General features: G+C 61.8%; 1 protein-coding gene across 1 annotated transcript in view; it reads left to right on the top strand.

The window, feature by feature from the left end:
- Nucleotides 1–235, top strand: part of LOC104074947 (perilipin-3-like) — a gene marked incomplete at its 5' end in the record, with an annotated part of 1463 nt that extends 1228 nt beyond the window's left edge. The window contains 1 exon segment of the mRNA XM_009575260.1: nt 1–235. This exon segment is cut by the window's left edge and continues 26 nt beyond it. Coding sequence (XP_009573555.1) covers nt 1–235 — 235 coding nt within the window.
- Nucleotides 236–678: the final 443 nt, after the last annotated feature.

The raw sequence follows: 678 nt of genomic DNA on the forward strand, positions 1-678 counted from the left end.
CGCGGCGGGGCAGGTCGGGCACAACGTGGAGGAGCTACGGGCAGCCCTCGCCTCTGCTGCCTCCCTCCAGGACGTGACGGGCAGTGTGCTGGCCCAAGCCCGTGCCCATGCCACCAAAGCTCGCCAGCTGATGGATGAGCTGGTGGAGCACGTGGCCCACAACACCCCCCTGACCTGGCTCGTGGGACCCTTCGCCCCCTCAGGCCAGCGTCTGGTGGACCTAGAGATGCAGTAGCATCCTCTGGGGTGGGTTGATGTTGGTCCTTCCCCCCTCTAAGCCTCAATAGGAGCATCTACTGACCCCTGCCTGGCCCACCTTGCCCGTAACCTTAGTGCCTGCCTGTACAAGGGACCTCTTCTGCCTGCCCCAAGTGCAGCTCTGTCCCTTGGCACCTGTGTCAGGGATGTGCAGTAATATGCCTTCATTCCCCCAAGTGCCTATTGGGGTCACCTCCAGCCCCTGGTGTGATCCCCCATGTCCCCTTGTCCTCGATGCCTTCAAGCCCCTGGTCTTTTTAGGTCGGGGATGGCTCGTGAAGCAATAAACTCTGGTTAGTTTTGCACTGGACTGAGGCTTTCTCTGGGGCGGGGAGGGGGTGGTATTGGGGGCCCCCATGACTGCATCCCATCCCAAGCAGGGCCTCAGCGGGAGTCATGATGTCATAGCCCTGCATGACC

Source organism: Fulmarus glacialis, unplaced genomic scaffold (genome assembly GCF_000690835.1).
Source record: "Fulmarus glacialis isolate BGI_N327 unplaced genomic scaffold, ASM69083v1 scaffold19323, whole genome shotgun sequence".
NCBI classification, from domain to species: Eukaryota; Metazoa; Chordata; class Aves; order Procellariiformes; family Procellariidae; genus Fulmarus; species Fulmarus glacialis.